The sequence below is a fragment of the Rhinopithecus roxellana genome, chromosome 5 (genome assembly GCF_007565055.1).
Source record: "Rhinopithecus roxellana isolate Shanxi Qingling chromosome 5, ASM756505v1, whole genome shotgun sequence".
Taxonomy (NCBI): Eukaryota; Metazoa; Chordata; class Mammalia; order Primates; family Cercopithecidae; genus Rhinopithecus; species Rhinopithecus roxellana.
In genome coordinates, this window is record NC_044553.1 from 161,039,539 (window position 1) to 161,060,325 (window position 20,787).

At 47.9% G+C, this 20,787-nt stretch overlaps 1 protein-coding gene across 7 annotated transcripts in view; it reads left to right on the forward strand.

Moving 5' to 3' along the window:
* The window catches only part of TECPR2 (tectonin beta-propeller repeat containing 2), a 145,036-nt gene that overhangs the window by 59,821 nt on the left and 64,428 nt on the right, over nucleotides 1–20,787 (forward strand). For 6 of the 7 annotated variants that reach the window (XR_004057396.1, XR_004057397.1, XM_030931070.1 and 3 more), the window contains exons 6-11: nucleotides 2,616–2,928; nucleotides 6,913–7,045; nucleotides 10,531–10,863; nucleotides 13,333–14,309; nucleotides 17,094–17,277; nucleotides 19,462–19,635. Coding sequence is in view for 5 of the 7 variants with exons in the window: in XM_030931070.1 (XP_030786930.1) it covers nucleotides 2,616–2,928; nucleotides 6,913–7,045; nucleotides 10,531–10,863; nucleotides 13,333–14,309; nucleotides 17,094–17,277; nucleotides 19,462–19,635 (2,114 nt within the window). In the remaining 2 variants the exon portion in view is untranslated. The remainder of the gene's footprint in view (nucleotides 1–2,615; nucleotides 2,929–6,912; nucleotides 7,046–10,530; nucleotides 10,864–13,332; nucleotides 14,310–17,093; nucleotides 17,278–19,461; nucleotides 19,636–20,787) is intronic. The other variant, XM_030931072.1, reaches the window with a different exon arrangement.

Sequence of the window (20,787 nt, forward strand, 5' to 3'; positions counted from 1 at the left end):
CGCCACACGTTACGTTTTCTATGTTTAGGTGTACAAACACTCGTCATTATGTTACAGGTGCCTACAGTGTTAAGTGTAGTTACATGGAGTACGGGTTTGGAGTCCAGGGGCAATAGGCTAGACTAAGCTTATCCAACCCATGGCCCAACACAAATTTGTAAACTTTCTTGAAACATGAGATTTTGGCTGGGCGTGATGTCTCACGCCTGTAATCCCAACACTTTGGGAGGCCGAGGTGGGTGGATCACAAGGTCAGGAGATCGAGACCATCCTGGCTAACACGGTGAAACCCCGTCTCTACTAAAAATACAAAAAATTAGCCAGCCGTGGTGGCGGATGCCTGTAGTCCCAGCTACTCAGGAGGCTGAGGCAGGAGAATGGCGTGAACCCAGGAGGCGGAGCTTGCAGTGAGCCGAGATGGCGCCACTGCACTTCAGCCTGGGCAACATAGCAAGACTCCATCTCAAAAAAAAAAAAAAAAAGAGATTTTTTGGCCAGGTGTGGTGTCTCATGCCTGTAATCCCAGCACTTTGGGAGGCCAAAGCAGGTGGATCACTTGAGGTCAGGAGTTCGAGACCAGCCTGGCCAACGTGGTAAAACCCCATCTGTACTAAAAATACAGAATTATCTGGGCATGGTGGTGTATGCCTGTAATCCCAGCTACTTGGGAGGCTGAGGCAGGAGAATCACTTGAACCCGAGAGGCAGTGGGTCCATTGCATTGAGCCCAGAGTGCGCCATTGCACTCCAGCCTGGCCAACAAGATCAAAGCTCTGTCTCAAAACAAAAAGAGGGTTTTTTTGTGATTATTATTATTTTTAGCTCATCAGCATATCGTTAGTGTATTTTATGTGTGACCCAAGACAGTTCTTCTTCCAATATGGCCCAGGGAAGCCAAAAGACTGAACATCCCTGGGCTAGATTATATGGGTGTGTCATAGGCTGTGCCATCTAGGTTTGTGTAAGTACACTCTATGATGTTCACACAACGGAGACATTGCCTAATGACAGATCTCTCAAACATCCCCGTTACTAAGTGACCTGTGACTCTATATATAGCATATTCTTTTGTTTGTGTCAGATATTTCATAATTTCAGAAAGAAAAAATATCAAGCTTGGGGACAGGAAGGGACATTGGTGCCTCTGATGGGTTTAGAGAACTTCTGAAAGGGCAGCACTATAGATGGGTTGCGTGACGCTCATTCATTCAGGATGTGGAGGGAGCACAGCAGTCAGATGTCAGAGCAACAGAATCAGAGCAGGAAAGGATGAGCAGACCTGGATTCTTCACCTTCTGCCTCCGTTTCCTCTCCTCCAAAACGGGAGTTGTAATACAGTCATGTGTCAATGAACAACAGGGATATAATCTGAGAAATGCATTGTTAGGTGACATCCTTGTTGCATGAACAGCATAGAGTGTACTGACAAACGTAGAAGGTAGGTACAACCTACTTCACACCTGGGCTAAATGGTACAGCAAATTGCTCCTGGGCTACAGACCTGCACCACTTGTGACTGCACTGAATACTTTAGGCAGCTGTAGCACAAAGGTAAGTATTAGTATGTCTAAACATAGAAAAGGTGCCATAAAAATATGGTATTATAATCTTATGGGACCACTGTTGTATTTGCGGTCCATCATTGACTAAAATGACTTATTGTTGTTTTTGTTTTTTTGTTTTTTTTTTTTTTTGAGACGGAGTCTTGCTCTGCCGCCCAGGCTGGAGTGCAGTGGCCGGCTCTCAGCTCACTGCAAGCTCCGCCTCCCGGGTTCACGCCATTCTCCTGTCTCAGCCTCCCGAGTAGCTGGGACTACAGGCGCCCGCCTCGTCACCCGGCTAGTTTTTTTTTGTATTTTTTAGTAGAGACGGGGTTTCACCGTATTAGCCAGGATGGTCTCGATCTCCTGACCTCGTGATCCGCCTGTCTCGGCCTCCCAAAGTGCTGGGATTACAGGCTTGAGCCACCGCGCCCGGCCTATTGTTGTTTTTGAAGCAGAGTCTGTCACCCAGGTTGGAGTACAGTGGCAGGATCTCAGCTCACTGCAACCTCTGCCTCCCAGGTTCAAGCGATTCTCCTGCCTCAGCCTCCCGAGTAGCTGGGACTACAGGCATGTGCCACCACGCCCAGCTAATTTTTGTATTTTTAGTAGAGACATGGTTTCACCATGTTGGCCAGGCCGGTCTAGAACTCCTGACCTCAGATGATCTGCCGCCTTGGCCTCCCAAAGTGTTGGGATTGCAGGCATGAGCCGTTGTACCCAGCCTGACTAAAATGTTACATCGTATGTGACTGTATCTGCCACACATGGTTGTTGTAAGGATTAGACATGAGAGTGGGATCAAGCCCCAGGCGCAGTGCAAGCTGTGTGGGTACTCAGTGAATGGTTCCCTGTGTGCTAATGGGGCACACACCTGTGAGGGTGTGGTGGGCCTCTGTCGGGAAGGGGTGACAGTGTGGTTTAACTGACAAAAAACAAACAGTAGAAAAGGTGAAAAATCAATTATTGTCTTAGCCAAAAAATTCTTGTACTTAATATTAAGGGTTGACAACTGCATTACTTCAAATCGGTCCATGTCTGTTTTTTGTTCTTTCTTTCTTCCTTCTAATTTTAGTACTGGGAAATTTGGTGCTTGTTTTATACCAGGACTCTGTAAGCAAAGTGATCTAACCTTGTATGCATCACGGCCCGGGCTCCGGCTGTGGAAGGCTGATGTCCACGGGACTGTTCAAGCCACATTTATCTTAAAAGATGCTTTTGCCGGGGGAGTCAAGCCTTTTGAACTGCACCCACGTCTGGAATCCCCCAACAGGGGAAGTTGCAGCTTACCTGAGAGGCACCTGGGACTTGTTTCGTGTTTCTTTCAAGAAGGCTGGGTGCTGAGTTGGAATGAATATAGTATCTATCTCCTAGACACAGTCAACCAGGTAAGTGAAGGGACGCTGCCATATCTTCGGTGTCTGTAGGCAAGAGAATGTTTCTCTACAAACTCTTCTGCTCAGGGCCCTCAGAATGCTACCAGGAGCAGTATTGATTTACACTTTACTTTTGCCTTCAGGCCAGTCAAGGAAATCAAATGAAGGTTTGGTCATTTTCATAGATTTGAAAAAAAAACAATTTGGTTTTGACATTTAGGTCCAATTCTCTGTCAAGAAATTATGTATGTTTTTTGTATGTAAACACATCAAACTTGTTCTTTTGTTGTTGTTGTTGTTGTTGTTGAGAAGGAGTCTCGCTCTGTCGCCCAGGCTGGAGTGCAGTGGCATGATCTCGGCTCACGGCAACCTTCACTTGCCAGGTTCAAGCAAGTCTCCTGCCTCAGCCTCCTGAGTAGCTGGGATTACAGACTCATGCCACCACACCCAGCTAATTTTTGTATTTTTAGTAAAAACAGGGTTTCACAATGTTGGTCTGGCTGGTCTTGAACTCCTGACCTCGTGATCTGCCTGCCTTGGCCTCCCAAAGTGCTGAGATTACAGGCGTGAGCCACCATGCCTGGCCCCTTTTTTTTTTTTTTAGACAGAGTCCTATTATGTCACCCAGGCTGGAGTGCAGTGGTGCGATCTGGGCTCACTGCAACCTCTGCCTCCCAGGTTCAAGTGATTCTCCTGCCTCAGTCTCCCAAGTGGCTGGGATTACAGGCCCATGCCACCCCACCCAGCTAATTTTTGTATTTTTAGTAGAGACGGTGTTTCACCATGTTGGCTAGGCTGGTCTCGAACTCCTGACCTCAGATGATCCACCTGCCTCAGCCTCCCAAAGTGCTGGGATTACAGGCGTGAGCCACCATGCCCAGCCTTGTTCTTTATAATCTATTGGGGTCATGTTTTTTCTGACTATCCAATTACTATGAGCACATACAGTGATAACTCAAATACGACAGAAACAGTAGCAGAGGCTGGGCGCGGTGGCTCACGCCTGTAATCCCAATACTTTTGGGAGGCCGAAGTGGGCAAATCACCTGAGGTCAGGAGTTCGAGACCAGCCTGGACAACATGGTGAAACCCCGTCTCTACTAAAAATAAAAAAATTAGCTAGGCATTGTGGCACACTCCTGTAATCCCAGCTACTTAGGAGGCTGAAGCAGGAGAATTGCTTGAATTCGGGAGGCAGAGGTTGCTGTGAGCTGAGATTTCACCATTGTACTATAGTCTGGGCTACAGAGCGAAACTCCATCTCAAAAAAAAAAGAAACAGTAGCAGAGAATTTTAGTTCCTGAGGAGGGGCCCGTCCCTCAGCATGCTTTCTCTGTTATTTTGCCCTTGTCTTCTTACTCAAATGGAGCCACATCATTTTGCCACTTGGTTTTTTGTTTTGTTTTTGTTTTTGATTTTGTTTTTGAGATGGAATCTGGCTCTGTCGCCCAGGCTGGAGTGCAGTGGTACGATCTCGGCTCACTGCAAACTCTGCCTTCCGGGTTCATGCCATTCTCCTGCCTCAGCCTCCCAAGTAGCTGGGACTACAGGCGCCCGCCACCTCGCCCGGCTAATTTTTTGTATTTTAGTAAAGGTGGTGTTTCACCATGTTAGCCAGGATGGTCTCGATCTCCTGACCTCGTGATCTGCCCGCCTCGGCCTCCCAAAGTGCTGGGATTACAGGCATGAGCCACCGCGCCTGGCCGCCACTTGTTTTTTTGTTTTTGTTTTTTTGTTTTTTATTTTCGGTTTTCTTTACTTAGCAACATATCTTGGGCAAATTTCCAACATCATTAAAATCATGGTAGGAAATAATTTCTGCTTAAACCAAGATGATAACAGATTATCGTTAGAGACAGATTTAGGGGCCGGGCGCGGTGGCTCAAGCCTGTAATCCCAGCACTTTGGGAGGCCGAGGCGGGCGGATCACAAGGTCAGGAGATCGAGACCATCCTGGCTAACACGGTGAAACCCCGTCTCTACTAAAAAATACAAAAAGCTAGCCGGGCGAGGTGGCGGGCGCCTGTAGTCCCAGCTACTCGGGAGGCTGAGGCAGGAGAATGGCGTGAACCCAGGAGGCGGAGCTTGCAGTGAGCTGAGATCTGGCCAGTGCACTCCAGCTTGGGTGACAGAGCGAGACTCTGTCTCAAAAAAAAAAAAAAAAAAAAAAAAGAGACAGATTTAGGAACTTTAAACACAGCTGTTTAGTTTCAGTTTCTCATTGTCTTAAGAGCAGAGCTTTTGCTCTTTTTAAAATAATCTCTCTGCCTCACCCTCCCAACTCCTCACCCCCAGATTCCAGACCAGGCCCTGTCCTGTTCACGTTCTTCCATTCTGAGCTCAGCAGGCCTCTGCCAGGCACCCCTTTCTCTTATAAGCAGAGCCTCACTATAGAAAATAAATGGTTTTTGGTCAGGCGCAGTGGCTCACACCTGTAATCCCAGCAGTTTGGGAGGCCGAGGCAGGCGGATCACCTGAGGTCAGGAGTTCAAGACCAGCCTGGCCAACATGGCAGAACCCCGTCTCTGCTAAAAATACAAAAACTAGCCAGGCATGGTGGCAGGTGCCTGTAGTCCTGGCTACTCAGGAGGCTGAGGCAGGGAGAATTGCTTGAACCTGAGAGGTGGAGGTTGCAGTGAGCCAAGATCATGCCACTGCACTCCAGCCTGGGCGATAGAGTGAGACGTCCATTTCCAAAAAAAAAAGAAAAGAAAGGGTTTTCTTCTTTGATGTGCGTCAGCAGAACATGAAGTTCATCCTCTCCTCATTGAAGCCTTCTGAATTATTATCAGCCGTGCCTGGTAATACTGGCTTGGCAGGAAGAAAACTGACCTGGGGTGGAGGGGCAGAACTAGACTTGACTCTTCTAGCCTGGTTCTGCCTTTAACCAAGTCTCTTACTGGCCTGAGCCTGGTTTTCTTTCCTCTAAAATGGGGTGGGTGTAAGAAGCTTCGATTTAGGGGAATCACTAAGGTGCCTTGAGTTTGTTCATTTTATAAGGGATATTCTGAAAGATATTTTTGCACCCTTTCCTCAGTTACAAAGAACTTGTTTCCCTGGATACCTTTTGGACTTATGTGCACTTGTTAGTAGCATCAAGATGCTTTGTAATTGTGCATTGGTTTTTTCATCTGAGCACTTACCCGATGCTTTACCCAGTAGGTATAATTAACTTCATTTTATAGGCAGAGAAATGGAGACAGTCACCCTCAGAGTCTGGACCACCCAGTGGCAGCATGACTGGCAGCTTTCAGAAACAAATGTTATGTTTGCAGCTGTCCATCAGTTATTTAAAATTACAGTCTCTTATTTGCACTGTTGACAGCAAAGCAAGGACTTGCTTTAAGTCTGTGTGGGCTTGGGATGTGTTTCCACCCCTTTCAGATAATGCTGAAAGAACCTCGCCTCCCTTCATGTATTCATTCAAAACCCTTGAGCTGCAGTGTACACTGGCCTCTCCTGCAGGAAGGCACACAGTAGGAGGACTATTCCTGCACACAGTAGGAGGACTAGACCTGTCTGCACACTGTTTCCGCCCCAGGAGCGGGGTGCCAAGCAGAGGTCTGGATGAGGCGCCGCGAGCCCTGAGAGTCCTGGGCTCTGCAGCAGAGGGCAAGCTTGTCAGAGGCTGCTTCTCAGGGAGGTGGCATCTGGAGAGAACTGGAACTCCCCCAGCAAACATGGGCAGGAAAGGAATTCGAGCAGAAAGAGAAGCGCGTGCATGCACCATGGAGGAACAGGGCTGGGACTGGGTTGTCAGGGCCGGTGCACCTGCAGCAGGGACAAGGGCAGGGTGGCACATGGGTTGGAGATGACCGAGGCCCCACCCTGCCAGGGGACCCCTCAGATCCTGCTTACCAATCTGTCAGATGTGACCTAACTTTAGATTGAATTGGAATTTTCAGAAAGTTGCCATAGTAAAGTGCAGTTATCATTTGACTGATTTGGACTCTCACACATGCTTCTTTTTTTTTTTTTTTTTTTTTTTTTTGACAGGCCACAATTGCTGGTTTGGAAGGATCCGGTGATATTGTGTCTGTTTCGTGCACAGAAAATGAAATATTTTTCTTGAAAGGAGATAGGAACATTATAAGAATTTCAAGCAGGCCTGAAGGATTAACATCAATAGGTTTGTATTTATTATAAAATGTACTGTGTGTAAGATGGGAAGTACTATACTCTGTTGTTTGTAATTGCAGTTAATAATTGATCAGACTTACCATTGAGCCAGGCACGGTGGCTCACACCTGTAATCCCAGCGCTTTGGGAGGCTGAGGTGGGTGGATCACTTAAGCTCAGGAGTTCAAGACCAGCCTGGGCAATATGGTGAAACCCTGTCTCTACCAAAAATACAAAAAACTAGCCAGGTGGGGTGGCGTGTGCCTGTGGTCCCAGCTACTCGGGAGGCTGAGGTGAGAGGATCACTTGAGCCTGGGAGGCAAATGTTGCTGTGAGCTAAGATCGCACCACTGCGCTCCAGCCTGGGTGACAGAGTGAGACCCCGTCTCAAAAACAAAACCAAAAACTTACCATGATTTTGCTAAACTATTGCAACTTTATTTGAACATGGAGGATTTGGAGGGTTTCCTCTGATTCTTTTTTTTTTTTTTTTTTTTTTTTTTTTTTTTTGAGACGGAGTTTCGCTCTTCTCGCCCAGGCTGGAGTGTAATGGCGCAATCTCGGCTCACCACAGCCTTCCAGTTTCAAGCTATTCTCCTGCCTCAGCCTCCTGAGTAGCTGGGATTATAGGCATGCACCACTATGCCAGGCTAATTTTGTGTTTTTAGTAGAGATAAGGTTTCTCCATGTTGGTCAGGCAGATCTCAAACTCCTGACCTCAGGTGATCCGCCTACCTCAGCCTCCCAAAGTACTGGGATTACCGCGCCCAGCCGCTCCTCTGATTGTTAAAAATAGTGTTTACACTACATTTCTTGAAAGTCACCTACTTTAAGGCTTACATCAGATAGTCTCACATTTAGTGGAGTTGCTTTCATGGTTGTGGAAGATGGGGAGATTGAGAAAGGAGGAAGGAAAAATCAGAAACCACTTTACTGATCCCTGATCTCCGTCTGAGACAGTATGTGGGATTAATGCTCCAAAAGACATAGATCTGCATGAGGTTTTAGAAGATTTAAATCCGTTATCTGGGACATAACCATTTACCCTTAACTCAGTTCTTCCTTGTAGGATTGATTTATCTCTGTGCTTTTGACATTTTTTGGTAATTCATACAAGCCCGAATTTTAATGAGCAAAGAATCCTAATATGTGTCCTTGTGCGGACATCCACGTACTTTATGTATTTGGGTTCCTCAGGGAACTTGTTCCTAATGGTGGCAACAACAGCCATGTGGGCCCCATCACCCTCCTCCTCACTGCCATTACCTCTGAAGTCAGAGAGGGCAAATTGGGATGAATATTCCAAAACATAATTTGTATAAGAAGCGAATAAGCTCTGACTCTTGAGTTTATGAGCCCCTCAGACAGTGTCATCAGAGGGACAGTATGGCTTTCAGGAAGGGTGGTGACTTGGAGCCACCAGGCTACGCTCTGAACCTCTGCTGCCCATAGAGCCTTCTGCAGTGATGAAGATGCTCTCATCTGCCCTGTCTGGTAGGCAGTCAATGTCCATGGGTGGCTGCTGAGTACTTGCAATATGGCAAATGCAGCTGAGGGATGAATTTTACGTTTTGTTTAATTTTTTTTTTTTTTTTTGAAACGGAGTCTTGCTCTGTCCACCAGGCTGGAGTGCAGTGGTGCAATCTCTGCTCACTGCAACCTCCACCTCCTGGGTTCAAGCAATTCTCCTGCCTCAGCCTCCTGAGTAGCTGGTATTACAGGTGTGCATCACCACACCAGGCTAATTTTTTTGTATTTTAGTAGAAATGGAGTTTCACCATGCACCATGTTGCCCAGGCTGGTCTCAAACTCCTGAGCTCAGGCAGTCCTCCCACCTTAGCCTCCCAAAGTGATGGGATTACAGGCATGAGCCACCGTGCCCAGCTTAAGTGGCGCCCACCACCATGCCCAGCTAATTTTTTTGTATTTTTAGTAGAGATGGGGTTTCACCATGTTAGCCAGGATGGTCTCGATCTCCTGACCTTGTGATCTGCTGACTCGGCCTCCCAAAGCGCTGGGATTACAGGCATAAGCCACTGAGCCCGGCCCAATTTTGATCAATGTGAGTTTCAATAGTTACAAGTAGCTGGTGGCTGCCTGTTGGACAGGGCGGGCTCTAGGCAAGATCCACCATTAACTTATGTAATCTTCCACAAGTCGCTTCAGAGCAGAGTCCTGCCCCTCCAGACTCCAGCATACAAACCATTGCCTGCAGTCTCCCCCTAACACATGCCCTCAATAGAATGTGGGTGCTTCAAGGGCAGGAATTCCTATGTCTCATGGACTGCCATGTCCCAGCAGCTAGCCCTATGTCTGGCACACAGAGGATCCCTGATAAAGAGAGGATGGCGAAGGGATCAAAGTGGGCTGTGGTCTTATGTTGAGGGTACTGTAGCTGGAACTGCTCTGGCCTGGTGCCCTGTGGTGTCGTGTTGCAGGAAGTATGAGCGCACTGCAGTGGTGAGCGCACTGGCCCTTGGTCTCGGGGACAGGGGACAGGGACTCACACGCCTGCCCTCACTCTGCTGTCTGCTTGCCTTGATGCTGTGTGGTAATGGACTTCTCTGTCTTGAGTTTGTTCTAATGGAAAATTACCTTTCCCTCTTTCAGAAAATTTAATTACAGCTACACATATGTTTTCAAGTGCCCTTTGAGTGACCTTAAAGTATATTCAAGGCATAGTCTTAAGTATGAAGTATAACTAAGCTGTTTTGTTATACACAGGCATCTCTCATTTATAAATACTTGTAAATTAAAGTGAGAAATGCTGTATTCTTAGTATTTTTTTACTTTTTTTTTTTTTTTTTTTTGAGACAGGTTTCACTCCGTCGTGCAGGCTGGAGTGCAGTGGCATGATCTCAGCTCACTCCAACCTCCACCTCCCAGGCTCAAATGATTCTCCCACCTCAGCCTCCCAAGTAGCTGGAACTACAGGCATGCACCACCACACCCTGCTAATTTTTTGTATTGCGGTAGAGATGGGTTTTCGCTATGTTGCCCAGGCTGGTGTTGAACTCCTGAGCTCAAGTGATCTCCTCACCTCAGCCTCCCAAAGTGCTGAGATTATAGGTGTAAGCCACCACTCCCAACCTTTCCTTACTACTGAGTTGCTTTAAAAAGACAGCTATGGGCCAGGCGCAGTGGCTCAAGCCTGTAATCCCAGCACTTTGGGAGGCCGAGACGGGCGGATCACAAGGTCAGTAGATCGAGACCATCCTGGCTAACATGGTGAAACTCCGTCTCTACTAAAAAAAAAAAAAAAGCTATGGCAAATTATTTTACTGATTTTCATATATGAGCTTCTTGAAGAACAAAAACTATTTCTTAGACTCATTTGTGTGATTCTTTTAGTTTTGCTGGTTTCTGTGAATTTAGAATCTTTCAGTTCTTTAGCCGGCTGGCACCTATGTGACAACTGGTATTTAGGGCTAGCAATTAAGTGCACATCAGCTCTCTCTGGATCACTAGTGATAAAACCAGACTCTTCTTTCTTAGTGAGAGATGGTCTGGAGATGTCTGGATGCTCAGAGCGAGTCCACATGCAACAAGCAGAGAAGCTACCAGGGGCCACAGTTTCTGAGACGAGGCTCAGAGGCTCTTCTGTGGCTAGCTCCATGGCCAGTGAGCCAAGGAGCAGGAGCAGCTCGCTCAACTCCACCGACAGCAGCTCCGGGCTCCTGCCCGCTGGGCTCCAGGCCGCCCCTGAGCTGGGCAAAGGCAACCAGCCCCCCTCACAGAGATTCAACGCCATCAGCTCAGAGGACTTTGACCAGGAGCTTGTCGTGAAGCCTATCAAAGTGAAAAGGAAGAAGAAGAAGAAGAAGACAGGTACCCTCTGTAGCTGGCATACACCCACTGGGGTGACAGTCTTTCCAGATTCTGGGGGCAGTCTTTCCAGATTCTCTGGGAATGCCACTGCTCACTGAGTGAGCACTGGCCCATTCATCCAAAAGAGAACACCTACATTTCTTCCCCAAAGGAGTTTACTGCAAAATACTTCACATTAATGGAAAATACACACACACACACACACACACACACACGCACACACAGGTCTAAATGATGACAGACCACCTGTGTACGCACCACCCTGCTTAAAGGGTCTCAGTTTTGCACTTTTCAATATTTATTTATTTATTATTATTTTATTTAGTTAGTTATTTTGGCGACAGTTTCGCTCATTGCCCAGGCTGGAGTGCAATGGCGCGATCTCGGCTCACTGCAACCTCGCCTCCCGGGTTCAAGCAGTTCTCCTGCCTCAGCCTCCCGAGTAGCTGGGATTACAGGCATGCGCCACCATGACCAGCGAATTTTGTATTTTTAGTAGAGATGGGGTTTCTCCATCTTGGTCAGGCTGATCTCGAACTCCCAACCTCAGGTGATCCACCCGCCTCAGGCTCTCAAAGCGCTAGGATTACAGGCGTGAGCCACTGTACCTGGCGTACTTTTCAAGATTTACATTAAAATGTCGGGGCTGGGCGCGGTGGCTCACGCCTATAATCCCAACACTTTGAGAGGCCCAGGCAGGTGGATCACGAGGTCAAGAGATTGGGACCATCCTGGCCAACATGGTGAAACCCCGTCTCTACTAAAAACACACAAATTAGCCGTGTGTGGTGGCACCTGCCTGTAATCCCAGCCACTCGGGAGGCTGAGGCAGGAGAATCACTTGAACCCGGGAGGCAGAGGATGCAGTGAGCCGAGATCGTGCCACTGCACTCCAACCTGGCAACAGAGCGAGACTCTGTCTCAAAAAAAAAAAAAAAAAAGGTTGGTTTATCCATGTATACCATTGATTAAACCAGAGAGTCTGTGAGCCTGGGTGGAAAGTATTGGAAACCGGAAGATCTATGCTGGTAAATACGTGGGACATTTTATGTTTAGTGTTGAATATGCTACCAAATATGGGATTTAACATTGAATTTTTTTCTTTTTTTTTTTCAACTTTTAAATACAGGGGGTCCATGCGCAGGTTTGTTACATGGGTATATAGCAGCCAGGTAGTGAGCACAGTATGCAGTAGGTGGTTTTTGACCCATGCCGCCGCCTCTCCCGCTCTGGTGGTTCACAGTGTCTGTCCTTCCCATGTTTATGTCCGTACCTGCTCAATGTTTGGCTCCCACTTACAAGTCAGGACATGCAGTTGATTTTCTGTTCCTGCATTAATTTGCTTAGGATTATGGCCTGCGGTTTCATCCATGTTGCTGTAAAGGACAAGATTTCATTCTTTGTTTTTATTTACTTACTTATTTATCTATTGAAGACAGAGTTTCACTGTTGTCGCCCAGGCTAGAGTGCAGTGGCGCGATCTCGGCTCACTACAACCTCCACCTCCCAGGTTCAAGCGATTCTCTTGCCTCAGCCTCCCGAGTAGCTGTAGAGGTGGGGGTTTATCATGTTGGCCAGGCTGGTCTTGAACTCCTGACCTCAGGTGGCCCACCCGCCTTGGCCTCCCAAAGTGCTCGGATGGCTCACAAGCGAGAGCCACCGTGCCCAGCCTGGATGTCATTCTTTGTTATGGCTGTGTAACACTGAATTTTTTAAACCTTTTCCTCCTTGGTTTCTGTTAATCCTCTCTAGCTAAGATGACTGCAGCACTGAAGGAAATTTTATTAGATTTCTAAGCATTTTAATAATTATAAGGAATTGGTTTGTGACCCAGGTGAACATCTCAGTTTGTCCCCTGGTTTTTCTTTTTTTGTTGTTTTTGAGATGGAGTCTCGCTCTGTCGCCCAGGCTGGAGTGCAGTGGTGCGATCTCGGCTCACTGCAAGCTCCGCCTCCCGGGTTCACACCATTCTCCTGCCTCAGCCTCCCGAGTAGCTGGGACTACAGGTGCCTGCCACCGCGCCTGGCTGATTTTTGTATTTTCAGTAGAGACTACAGGCATGGTGGCTCATGCCTGTAGTCCCAGCACTTTGGAAAGCCAAGGTGGGTGAATTACCTGAGGTCAGGAGTGTTAGCCAGTGTGGTCTCGATCTCCTGACCTTGTGATCCGCCCGCCTCGGCCTCCCAAAGTGCTGAGATTACAGGCATGAGCCACCACACCTGGCCTGTCCCCTGGTTTTTCTTAGCTGGCATTTCTTGTGTGAGGCCTCAAACCCATGGATTCGTTCAGTACTTGCATGCATAGAAAGCATCTCTTTGTTGGGATTATTTGTACTTAAGAGGTTTATTCATTCACTAAATATCGTGTATTTAAAATATTTTTTCTTGAGCCAAAAATATGTATGCGAATTAGTCTCTTACTAATCATATAGAACCGTGCCTTATTTTGAATGTTCTTATTCTGAATTAGAAGGTGGAAGCAGGAGCACCTGTCACAGCTCCCTGGAGTCTACACCCTGCTCCGAATTTCCTGGGGACAGTCCCCAGTCCTTGAACACAGACTTGCTGTCAATGACCTCAAGTGTCCTGGGCAGTAGCATGGATCAGTTAAGTGCAGAGTCTCCAGACCTGGAAAGCGGCTTCAGTGGTGAAGTGAACGGTGTCCCGCAGGAAAATACTGACCCCGAAACGTTTAATGTCCTGGAGGTGCCAGGATCTGTACCTGATTCTCTGGCTGTAGAAGATGACATTAGAGCTGAAATGCCACACTGTCACTATGCATATGGGCAGGAGCTGCTCAATGGAGTGAGGGAAGCTGTGAGAGGCAGTGATGTCACGGGACTCGAAGATGAGCCTTGTCCTGCAGATGATGGACCATATAGCACACAGATACCCTTCCAAGAACAGGACAGCTCTCTTAGGGTGCAGGATGGGGAAGATGTCCAACCCATTGGCCCCCAAAGCACTTTTTGTGAAGCGCCCCTCCTGAACTCACTCACCGTGCCTTCCAGCCTCAGCTTGGCCCCAAGTGCTGGGCAGTGGCTACCTGGGACCGGAGCTGATGAAGGCAGCCCTGTGGAGCCCAGCCAAGAGCAGGACGTCCTAACCAGCATGGAGGCCTCTGGCCACCTCAGCACAAATCTCTGGCATGCTGGCACTGATGATGACATAGGTCAGAAAGAAACACCCATTTCTGAACGTGACTTAGGGAGTGTGGGAGGACAGTTGACTCCGGTCTCTGCCTTGGCGGCCAGCACTCCCAAGCCCTGGCTTGAGCAGCCTCCACGGGATCAGGCATTGACGTCTAGTGATGAGGAGGACATCTATGCCCACGGGCTTCCTTCTTCATCCTCAGAGACGAGTGTGACAGAGCTCGGACCTAGTCGCTCCCAGCAGGACCTGAGCCGGCTGGGTGCAGATGATGCCGGGCTGCTCAAGCCGGATCAGGTATGTGGGTTCAGGTGGTGGAAACGTAGCTAAGTCTTCTTTCTTAAGGGGAATAATTGGCAAGACTGATTATTTTCCTTCTCATGGAAGGAAATCTATTCCTACTGCAAAATCCATAAGCCAACTCTGTTTTCAAGTCTGGGTTTCAGGGGATTTCCAGCACAGGGACTATGATGGCTTGAACTACTTCTGACCTGTTCTCCCCTGCTCAGTAACCTGCCTCCCCAACCAAGGTAGCATCTTGCTGTTTCCTCTGACCCCACAAGTGCAGGCTGGCGTAGGCACTTATTGTTAGCCATCGTAGGGCAGGGCTGAATTGGCCTGGGGCCATCTCAGAAAAACAGTGGGTAGAGGACTGTCTACCCGTGGAGTAGGGAAAGATCTGAGCAGTTTGGAGGCAGGGACTCTCCTGTCCTCCTCCTCAGACTCCTCCAAGGAACCATCTGCAAGAGCATGAGGCCATTTCCAGAACTGCTGTCTCCTCTACCTCCAAACAGTGTCTCCAAGGCTCCCCTGCAAGCTGTGCAGGAACAGTTTGGAGTAACCAGTCTTTGTAGGTCCACCCAGCACATGTAACTAGGAGATGACTTTTAACTATCCTTGAGCATTTTATATTAAAAGTGATTTTTTTTTTAAAGTGCCTACTTCCCTTAGCAACTAATTATTACTAGATGTATTTGTTTCAAAACTAACTGTGTATTGTCGTGTCTCCTACTAACTGGTGATGTGAGGTATGAATTACAGCTGTGCACTTACAGCCACGTGTGCTTTCCACAGGGTACACTGGATTCTGTCAGTGCTAGCAGTGTGACGCTCGGTCAGTGCTCACCATGTGCAAGTATCCCGCAAAGCGCTTTATAGGTTTAACTCTTTTACTTCTCTAAACACGAACTATAACATAGGCACTGTCCTTGTCCCCATTTTACAGAGGAGAAAGTTGAAGCACAGAACAGCTGGACAGCTCGCACAAGGTCACATAGCGAGTGAAGGGTGGGCCCCAGGACCCCCTTGCTCACCCTCTGTGCTGTCATGCCTTAGAAGTGAAACGTGCTGTTTACTTGTTTTGAGACAAAATGCCATAAGGCTGGCTTTTTTTTTTTTTTTTTTTTTTTGAGACAGGGTCTCACTCTGTCACCCAGGATGGAGCACAGTGGCACAATCATGGCTTATTGCTGCCTCAACCTCCCCAGGTTCAAGTGATCCACCTGCCTCAGCTTCCTGAATCGCTGGGACTACAGGCACATGCCACCACGCCCAGCTAATTTTTGTGTTTTTTTGTAGGGAAGGGGTTTTGACATATTGCCCAAGCTGGTCTCCAACTACTGAACTCAAGCTATCTGCCTGCCTCGGCCTCCCAAAGTGCTGGGATTACAGGCGTGAGCTGCTGTGCCCGACCAAGGGTGGCCTTTTATTCAGTCATCCGGTATTTATCTTTTCAACCCAGTGGTTCTTGAGTGGCCTTGACTGTCAGCCTCTGTGATTGTGCTGGGGACCACAGTGCAAATGGCAGCTAGTTGTGGATTCCATCTTCCTGAGCCTCAGAGTCTTGACGGGGAGCCAGGTATATGTTCACATCCTTGCAGTTGAGTGGAACTCAGATGAGGGTACTGAGCAAAGTGCAGGGCTGTGGGAAGTGCAAGCAGCATGGCCCCCTGATGTCTGGGCAGTAGCCAGGCAGACTGTCGGTGGGGCGGGGTATTGGAATTCTAGACCAGAAATGTAGGAAAGCCCTTACTTAGGTGACAGGGGTCCTGGCCCTTTGAGCCCCCGACCCTCTAACTTCCTCCCTTCCTCATCCTACTCCAGGTAGCTGGAAAGCCAAGAAATTTTATGGTGTGTTTTTATTTGGAGGCTGGGGGTAGAAGTAAGGCTTGCTATGGTGAGCAGGGCTAGATTGAGAAGAGTTGGGCACCATTTTCTTTGAAGTAGTTAACTTCTATGTGAGTATCTGTACAGATACATTTATTTTCTTTGCCTTTATTGAAAAGTGTTAAAGTCCAAAGACTTTATTTAGCTTTGATTTTTACAATAATTCTAGCAAGGTCAGGCATGGTGGCTCATGCCTGTAGTCCCAGCACTTTGGAAAGCCAAGGTGGGTGAATTACCTGAGGTCAGGAGTTTGAGACCAGCCTGGCCAATATGGCAAAACCCCATCTCTACTAAAAATACAAAAATTAGCTGGGTGTGGTGGCGGACGCCTGTAATCCCAAGCACTCTCTAGGCTGAGGCAGGAGAATTGCGAATTGCTTGAACCCAGGAGGCAGAGGTTGCAGTGAGCCGAGATTATGCCCCTGTACTCCAGCCTGGGCGACAAAGTAAGACTCTGTCTCAAAAAGGAAAACAAAGAAAATATGGTGGAAAAAAAAGACAGTGGTAGTGCCATATATCCAGTGCATCTGTAATAATTCGACTACAGAAAATTTACTTGCATCCAAATGTTGAAGAACCTGGCTCTTTGTGTAAGGTGAGGTATGCCTGCAGAATAAAAGCAGCTCCTTCATGATGTGGTGCTGTAAGCGTTACATTTGCAGAGGCGTTAGAACAGGAGAAAATGTCATCCAGGGACGCCAGGGAGTCTTTGTAGGGAGACAGCAGCACGCGTCTCAGAACGTTTGTAGTAGAGGGACGTCCAAAGGTAGTAGGGTTGGGGGAGGGTTGACTTGGCTTCTTGCTGGTCTTTTTTTACTACCTCGTGTTAATGATTCCCTTTCGCCTTTCTTACTGACAACAGCCGAGTGCGGCTGTGTCCTCTGCCACAGAACTCACTGGCTCTGCCCTTGTTAGTTTGCAGAAAGCTGGATGGGCTACTCGGGTCCCGGCTATGGCATCCTCAGCTTGGTGGTCTCCGAGAAGTATATCTGGTGCCTGGACTACAAAGGCGGCCTGTTCTGCAGCGCGTTGCCGGGCGCCGGGCTGCGCTGGCAGAAGTTTGAAGATGCTGTCCAGCAGGTGGCAGTCTCACCCTCAGGTTCGCCTCCCCGCTCCCTGCTCCTGCTCCCCACCCCCCGGGGGCAGACATCTTAGCACAGGGCTCCCCTGCAGCAGCTCTGGGCTCAGGCTGCCGTGCGTTCACCAGGTTTGCCTCTTCTGGAACGTTTGAGGGGGTTTTCTCCAAAGAACGTGAATTGCTTCATTGGATGTCAATTCATAGTGTAAATGGTGTTCAGTTTGAGTTTTTGTTTTCTTTATTAATTGCAATGGTAACCCCGATCATATTTTTGTAAGCTAAACAAAAAGTTTGAAACTTGAGGGACTTTTTTAGGGATATTAGTATACTAACTGTTTATAAAAATAATATGTGTTTCTCTTTCTCAGTATTGCTTTAAAGCGACCGAACTAACTAAGACGGGCCCATGGATATGTTGGATATATTCCAATTATTTGGCTTCCTCTTTAGGAATTCTATTTTAATGGGCTCTCTGCTATGGGTGAACAGTCTACTCCCTGACTCTGAAAGGAAAGTCCATTCATTCTTTCATGCTGCTGTTAGGCCATTGTTAGTGAATTGGAGCTGGTGTTTCCTGAACGAGGTTCTCCTGGGCTGGGAGACCTCCCTTATCTGCATGGAATCATTGGCTTGTTGTTTCTTTTTTTTTTATTATACTTTAAGTTCTAGGGTACGTGTGCATAACATGCAGATTTGTTACATATGTATACTTGCGCCATGTTGGTGTGCTGCACCCATCAACTCATCAGCACCCATCAACTCGTCATTTACATCAGGTATAACTCCCAATGCAATCCCTCCTCCCTCCCCCCTCCCCATGATAGGCCCCGGTGTGTGATGTTCCCCTTCCTGAGTCCAAGTGATCTCATTGTTCAGTTCCCACCTATGAGTGAGAACATGCGGTGTTTGGTTTTCTGTTCTTGCGATAGTTTGCTGAGAATGATGGTTTCCAGCTCCATCCATGTGTTTCTTAAAGTTGTGTTGGCCACGTTGATACCTGTGCCAGCAGGGGCGCTTTTGCCTTGAAGCAGCCCGGTTTATTGTCAGGACGTTGGAATAGAAGTCAGACAAAGCCGAAGCCGAGTCTGTGGCTTGGGACCTGTCTGTCCTCTGTAACTTCACTGTGTTTCGGGATGAATTTCCCTTAATTCTCCATGGTCTTTGTCACTGTTTAAAATATTAGTTTGTTCAGCATTGTTTTGCTTGCTTGCTTTCACTGTTTGTTTGAAAAATATTTTTCTTTAGAGACTGGCTAACAACCCACTCCACAAGCTGGCATTACACAGTTGTGCGTTTTAATGCATTTCTTGTTGCTGTCATTTACCTTCAGGTTTGTCTCCTTGGCCTTTTAGAACGTTGGTTCTATTCCTGATTACATTAGTTACTTGTATTCCCAGGCCCCTTGGTCCCTCATTGTGCTAGTGGGAACTCTCCATCTCCATGAGATTCACGTGCTCAGTTGAGGTGTCCTTCAGGGCCCAGGCCCATGTCCTTGGTGGGCAGCAGAGCCCTTGTGCCAGGGGTACCACAGGCCTGTCAGGACAGGCCCTCTAGTCCAGCCCATCTGACACTCGGTGATCACTGATGGCCCCTCACCTTGCTTGCGTTGGCCTGCACCAGGCCTCCAGCTGCAGCGCTGTCCTGCCTTCCCTCTCCTCTCTCTCCTCTGTCTCTTCATCAGAGTCCCCTTCACAGTGAAAATGGGCAACTCAGTGCAAGTGTCTTCCTTCTGTGCATCTTTTCCATTCAGCTCGTCCAGAACTGATCCCTCTCTCTGAATCCCTAAAGGACTTTTTCAGCCTCTCCTAGGGCACTAGTTGTGTCTCCGGATGTTTATTTGGAGACTTATCAAACCTAATAATGTCATCAGTGTTCCTCATCCCATGTGAGGAGCACCTGTCATGTGCTTAGCTCTGTGGTTGATCTGCTCCCACCTCCAGTCTTTAGAGCAGCCCTGTGAGGTGGAGATGATCCCCACTGCCCAGGAAGAAAGTGAAGCTTGGAGACGGACGGTGACATGGAACCTGAAGCTGGGTGGTGGCCAAGGGCCCAAACCTGGGTCTGGTGGTCTCTTTCCCCACTTGGGGGGACAGAACAGGATGTATTTTAGCAGTCTTTCTCCCTTCGATGCCCAGCATGAAGACTTTTGTATAGAAATATATTCTTCTATTTATTGGATAGTGAATAGAATTTTTATTTCCATAGGAGCCCTTCTCTGGAAGATTGAACAGAAATCTAACCGGGCTTTTGCTTGTGGGAAAGTCACCATCAAGGGGAAGCGGCACTGGTACGAAGCCCTGCCCCAGGCAGTGTTTGTGGCCCTGAGCGATGACACCGCCTGGATCATCAGGACCAGTGGGGACTTATACTTGCAGACAGGTAACCGTTGGCTATGCTCAGGGGCCTGCCAGCTCTGCCATCACTGCCTCTGCTGCACCCTGCTTTGCTAGTAACATGCTTACAACAATCACTCTGATTAAGAGGCTAAATCCATTTGAATTAAGACACTTCTGGGGGCCGGGCGCGGTGGCTCAAGCCTGTAATCCCAGCACTTTGGGAGGCCAAGACGGGCGGATCACGAGGTCAGGAGATCGAGACCATCCTGGCTAACACGGTGAAACCCCGTCTCTACTAAAAAAATACAAAAAACTAGCCGGGCGAGGTGGCGGGCGCCTGTAGCCCCAGCTACTCGGGAGGCTGAGGCGGGAGAATGGCGTAAACCCGGGAGGCAGAGCTTGCAGTGAGCTGAGATCCGGCCACTGCACTCCAGCCTGGGCGACAAAGCGAGACTCCGCCTCAAAAAAAAAAAAAAAAAAAAAAAAAAAAAGACACTTCTGGGAACAGAGTATTTGCCATTTGGCATGTATTAGCAGTTTCCTGCATTGACACAAACTCAACCTGGGACAAATTTAGGGCAAGAATGAATAAGATTATTTGGTGAGATACAAAAACAGAATCTTATTCTCCTATGGCCAACCACTGTATGTCACATATCCTACAATGTCAGATCTTAAGAGGAAAGAAGACAGAAGAAGGACATAAAATTCATTTCCCCCTTTAAGCTAAAGCTTAAGCGGCTGCATTTTTTTTTTCCAGCCATATCAAAGCCCAGCTCCTATATACTATGTCCTATATACTTCCAGATACTGATAAATCACACTGCTGGTGGAAGATCCTCCCCCATTCTGCTGACAGTAAACACTGACTGTCATTACAGCTTATTTTTAATAAGCTGTGCCAGGAAAAAACAAGAAGTAATTTGCTCTTTTTTATTTTGAGACAGAGTCTCACTCTCTTGCCCAGGTTGGAGTGCAGTGGTGCCATCTTGGCTCACTACAACCTCTGCCTCCTGGGTTCAAGTGATCCTCCTGCCTCAACTTCCTGATTACAGGTGCCCACCACCATGCCCAGCTAATATTTTTGTATTTTTAGTAGAGATGGAGTTTCGTCATGTCGACGAGGCTGGTCTTGAACTTCCAACCTGAAGTGATCTGCCTGCCTCAGCCTCCCAACGTGCTGGGATTACAGGCA